The sequence below is a fragment of the Apium graveolens genome, chromosome 10 (genome assembly GCF_009905375.1).
Source record: "Apium graveolens cultivar Ventura chromosome 10, ASM990537v1, whole genome shotgun sequence".
Lineage (NCBI taxonomy): Eukaryota > Viridiplantae > Streptophyta > Magnoliopsida > Apiales > Apiaceae > Apium > Apium graveolens.
This window is the reverse complement of record NC_133656.1, coordinates 160,234,963-160,240,764: the sequence shown is the minus strand read 5'-3', so window position 1 is coordinate 160,240,764 and position 5,802 is coordinate 160,234,963. Positions and strand designations below refer to the sequence as shown.

The following is a 5,802-nucleotide window of genomic DNA, read 5'->3' as shown; positions in this document are numbered from 1 at the left end:
CTCTTTATTGTGACAATAAGTCAGCCATTTATATTGCTTCCAACTCAGTTTTTCATGAAAGAACAAAACACATTGAATTAGATTGTCATTTGGTTAGAGAGAAGTTACAACTGGGCATGATTCAACCAACCTACATCAGCACTTCTTTACAACCTGCAGATATTTTTACAAAGGCATTATCTTCTGCTCAGCTGCTTTTCTTTAACTCCAAGTTAGGAGTTTGTAATCTGTTTTCTCCTCCTAACTTGAGGGAGGATGTTAATCATATAGACAAAGAGCAAGAGCCAAAGTTGCAGCCAGACTCAGCAAAAGAAATAAATTCTGATATGCTAAAGTCTGATATGCTAAAGTCTGATATGGTAAAGTCTGATATGCTAACAGGTCCAGCACATGACAGCTCAGGTCCAGCACAACACAGCTCAGCAAAAGTTAGTTACAGATTAGTGGCTCACAATGACTCTTGTGTCAGATATATAAGTCAGTTATTATCACTTTAAGTAATTGCTTTTTCGTGAATTAGTATGTTTGTTAAAATATGTACAATAAAATTAAAAGAACAATTAATTCGAAACCGAGCAAGTACTTTCGTAAATAAAATATAAATGGAACAAAATTATAAAACTCTGACATGTTTCTTTCGTAATATTATTAAAAGCTTAATTAGTACATTGATATTGAAATTTGTTTTTATTAAAATTTTTTTGGCAAAAATCTAGAATGATAGAACTTGATAAAGTATATTGGAACTCAATGAAATTGAGCAAGATATTCAAAAAGTACTCCCCAAAAGACTACAAATTTAAAAGACGAGAAATGACTTGTAAAATGTTGACTACGGTACAATGGTTTAGGGATACTTACGAATGACTTAAAATTAAGACTTCATTAGAAAATGAAAAAACAACTTGAGATAATTTATGAAATGGCCCGTGGTTGTTTAACTTAACCAGCATGCATACAACAGCTTATCACAGGAAGCACAGATCATTTCCAAACTGAAATTTGAACATCTAAAAATAGAAATGCGATAGTACTATACATCAGTAGCTAGTCCGGGGGTACTTTTGATTAAATTATGCCTTCTGATTTCCAAGAAACAAGCGAGTCAATACTCTATCTGTGATAAAAGAGGCCTTCATCAACTCCGCAGCCTAACAAAACAAATTTCAATCAGATTAGCAATTATACTTGATGTGTAAATGTGTATACAATAGTAGTCGAAATATCAGTTTTTTTTGCTAAGTGTCGAAATATCAGTTTAATATTAGTTCTAATTACCTCCTCTTGTCCGATAAAAACCTCCAGTGTCTCGAGCGCATCCAAGTCTTTAACTTCACAAGCAGTGAGCACAGAAATAGCAGAAACAGCAGACATTGGCTTCACTTGAAGATTATCCATAACTACATACTTCATTAACCCTTTAACATATCCTGATCCACTTTCAACTTCAACTTCCTTGGCGGGACTATGGACATACGTCAATTGTTTCGTCATCTCCTTCCCACATGTAGGGCACTTGGCTCCAGGATCGTTGGACACATATGGATGAAAAGTAATACTAGTATGATTACGCCTACGTTTAGTACTGCTGCTATTAGGTTTAGTGCTGTAGCTATGATAGCCACATCGGTATAGAACTTTTGGTACACTTCGTTCTTCCTTGGCTATTTCTGCCAACAAGAACGGAGTATCTGCAAGAGAGCTTGATGATACTTTCGGATTCAGTACATTATGTTTATTCAGATTTGGTTCCATGTAATTTTCATGCATGGCTTCGATGCTATCGTAAATATTCCACAAAGATCCAACCATCTCGTGGTCGAACAGATATTTTACAACTGTGCCGGCCGGAATCGAAATTAGATGAAAAAGAAAATCAACAAAATCTTTTCCAGCTTCTCCTATGACTACTCTATTGGAATTTCTGTCTACAAGGAGCCTCAGGCTGATTTTAGTGTTACCCATTATTCACAAATGATTGGTTGGTTTGAACTAGACGAGAAGATTAGTGTAACAAACACTTCTAACGATGTTTGATATTTATGTACACGTTATGAAAAAAGTCAAAAACTAATGGAACGGAATACATATCGACCAGGCTTTTCATTTATACATGTACGATCAAGTCAAATTCATTTTCGGTGGAGTGACGGTTTATGATATGCATGTATCCAAATGAGAGTTGGGAAGCAATAAAACAAAATAAGTAACCACGTATACTCGGATACAATTGTTTTTTTTTTACAGAAATGCGGATACAATTGTTCACTATATACATACTAGATGAGTTTTGATGTATCATAAAATCGTACAATATTAGTTTTATTTTTTACTGGGCCCGTAAACTTCTTATAGTGATCCTATATATATAATTCATTCGATTACCTACGTATATTTGCATGTTAATTAATAAAAAAGCAAAAGCATATGCAATTATCTCAAACTCTTACAACACTAATCCATCAAATAAATTAGAACAATAATGTAAAACCGTCGACTCTGCGGATCCCTAGCACAGTGACACTGATATCTTCAATCTTGTGAACTTTAGTCGACCAAATTTTTTAATCCAATGAAAGATGCAAGAAAGAACACCAATACTTTCTACCTCAAGATTGTGGCCTTAATTTGTTAAAAGCCTTCTTTTGTTTATCTTGTTTTTGTGAGTCGTGGGTCATAAAAAACATAATGGAAAGATATATTATTTGGTTCAACCTCTTTTTTATTACCCATCCAAAACTTAATAATTAATAATTTAAACACTAAATATAAACAATCAAAATTTGGAGGGTCGAATCCATCGACTACATGTTAAATCAGCCATTAATTTTAAGTTTAATTAATCAAGTTTTTAAATTCAAATCCCACCGATTAGTTACTAAACCAAGCATTTATTTTAAATTTTATTAATCATATATTACTCTAATATTATATAAAAATTATCTTAAATTGATTTCAATTTAGACGCTCCTTAATGGTCGAATTTTATACTCTTACGTCCTAATTTAGTCTAGACTTTTCATGATTAATCCATAATTTTGATTGAAAATTTCGTGTTATATAAAATTGAAAAATATTACAAAATTATTTATCGTGAAAAAAATATTTAGTTTATTTTAAGTTTTAAATTTCAATTTTAAAACTATTGAAAAAATAATTTTTAATTTGAAATTAAGATTGAGTTAAGAAAATGAGAGAAGTGTGAGGTACAAGTTTTTTTGTGTGATGTGTCCATGACACAATAATTATAAATTTATAGTACTATAATTTACTTTGTTTGGATTGATCAACTCTTTTTAATAATATTGTACCCCATACATTCACAATTACTACAGTAATTAAAACACTCCAAATTTATAAATTTCAGTACTTAGCCCATGAGACAAACGCTACGCATATAACTTTAATTTTCATATGTATATGTGTTCATCTCATATTAGTTTTAAAAAACTACCAACTTCTCACCTGATTGGGGATAACGCGTATCTGGCATTTTCATTTCAAAATAAAACTCGATCCGATGCCTTCTCGAGTTCAAACTTTTAAAACATTGCATATTAGTACGGCATATACAAGGAGTTAAGAAAACCAGAATTTTGTTGAACCTTCCTAAAGCTCACAAACTTTTGAAAAAAAACTTAATGCAGGGAAAGGGTTTGCTAGATTTGATTGCAAACGACTTCAGAAGTAATTTCATTACTGACAATAAAGTGCGTTTTGAATTAATTTGTCGAAGATGTCCATGATCAGATAATACATGCTTCTGCTATGTATCATGGATTATTATTTAAACAATACAGAAGTTATGCAGACTAGAAATCCGGTTTTGTATCTGCATCTCATCTCTATAATTTAGAAAATATGTTGATATTTTACCAGAAAAACTCTCTCCATGGGGATCCTCAAAATGGGGAATAATTATACAGATTAGAAACAAGTCCCCATACTTAGGGACTCACTGCAGAACCGCATCCTTCACCTTCCACATTTATATACTTCTGTTAGATTCTTGTACTGTGTTTCTTTTCTCTTTTGTATTTAAAGACCAGGGGAGAGACAAAGAAATATATAAAAAGAGTATGGGGATGAAAATGGGGCGTGAGAGCAAGTGATTCTTCTTTGTTAAACAAATTTAGGAATAATTTTGGGGAATTTCCATTTATAATAAGAATATAGGGATAGTTTTGAGATACCGGATGTGAATGCTCTAACTTGAATCTTGACATGATATATAATGTGAACAATGATATACGATGTGAACAATAATAATTGATCCATAATCTTGCTCTAACGAAAGATTCAAGATTCAAGAAAGAAAATCAAACAGTTTCAACCTCAACACAAACAAAGAGGTTCATACATATAAATTAGAATTTGAAATATTTTTCCTTGCATAAATGCTGCGAGAAACTTCGATGAGTGGCCCTCTATTAATAATCTCTCTTCTTGGATCTCTTTTTATGAGCACTTAGTTTAGAAGAGCTTTGTATCCCAAGAAACAGAGAGGTCAAAACCTTATCTGTTTCAAACGATTCCTTGAGCAGATCCACAGCCTACCAAATGTAAAGTATTCATCAGATACTACTATGCATTTAAGTCATTAACGTTCAAAAGAAAATGTTTAAACATAATAATAATGATATACATAGCTAGTTTACCTCATTCTTTCCTATATAAATCTCAAGCGTCTCAACTGCAGTCATGTCTTTAACATTGCTGAGAAGAGTTATACTCGAAATAGTTGACATGGGCTTCACCACAAGATTGTCCATGATCATATAATTAACCAGCTCTTTTACATATCCTCCTCCTTTTCCAATTTCTGCAGCCTTCTCATTCTCCGGAGACTCGATGTACCTTATTTCCACCCCCAAACTCTTGTTTCCACAAGCAGTACATCTTACCAGCATATTATTTGACATATATGCACAACCTCTGTTACATCTGTAGTAAACCTTGGTGCCATCAAGTTCATCATCAGCAGCACTTTTGTTGCCCAGCAACAAAGGAGTACCTCCAAGGCTGGAATAAACTTTTGGACTCAGAACTTCATCTTTATCCACGTTAGGCTCCATGTAACTGACATTCATAGCTTCGATGCTTTCGTAGATTTTTCCCAAAGAGCCAACCATTTTGTTTTTGGACAAAAGCTTAACAACTGTACCAACTGGAAGAGAAAGAAAATGGAAAAGAAAATCAACAAAATCTTTTCCGGCTTCCCCAAAGATAACTTTATTTTCATTTCTGTCTACAAGGAGCTTCAGGCTGATTTTTCCTGATTTAGCTTCTCCCATTGATGCTACTAGAACAAAACGTGAAGAGGTTTTTTATATTTACATACAGTGTGTGTTGGGTTTTGAATATTATGTGCCATTAATCTGATTTCAATAATTGTAGACTCTTCGTATGAAGATACTTTGAACTTCACATTCAATTCAAGTGTATAAATGTAGAATACCGATAAAAAAAATTCATCAGCCGAGAAAAATATTTTTACAGGTGAAATGTAAAAAACTAATCAATACTCCTTCGTCCCTTTTTAAAAACATCCCTTTTTTACAAAGAAACATCATTTTTTAATTGTTACATTTATAGAAATAGATATATTAAAAAAATGTAAGTTGTCCACGTATATACATGTCCCTATATATTGTATAAAATACTACTAAATGACGTGAAATTTGCTTTTGTCTCCTATATATTAAAAGAGGACGAATAAATTGAACCATGAAGTTAGTGTTTTACTCTTACTAGCATAAATCCCGTGCGATGCACGAGTTTTCATTAATATTTTAAATTTTT

The 5,802-nt window shown here is 32.5% G+C and overlaps 2 protein-coding genes across 2 annotated transcripts; both read right to left on the bottom strand.

Annotated features, from left to right (window-relative positions):
* Nucleotides 1-1,073: 1,073 nt before the first annotated feature.
* LOC141691227 (uncharacterized) lies at nucleotides 1,074-1,965 on the bottom strand. The gene is made up of 2 exons (XM_074495965.1): nucleotides 1,279-1,965; nucleotides 1,074-1,151 (listed from the first exon to the last, which is right to left on the bottom strand). Exons 1-2 carry the CDS (start codon nucleotides 1,963-1,965, stop codon nucleotides 1,074-1,076), a joined length of 765 nt encoding a protein of 254 aa, XP_074352066.1.
* A 2,284-nt stretch (nucleotides 1,966-4,249) lies between these two features.
* On the bottom strand, nucleotides 4,250-5,388 carry LOC141693504 (uncharacterized). Its single transcript, XM_074498634.1, has 2 exons — nucleotides 4,659-5,388; nucleotides 4,250-4,553 (listed from the first exon to the last, which is right to left on the bottom strand). Exons 1-2 carry the CDS (start codon nucleotides 5,292-5,294, stop codon nucleotides 4,431-4,433), a joined length of 759 nt encoding a protein of 252 aa, XP_074354735.1. The 5' UTR covers nucleotides 5,295-5,388; the 3' UTR covers nucleotides 4,250-4,430.
* Between the last annotated feature and the right edge of the window lie 414 nt (nucleotides 5,389-5,802).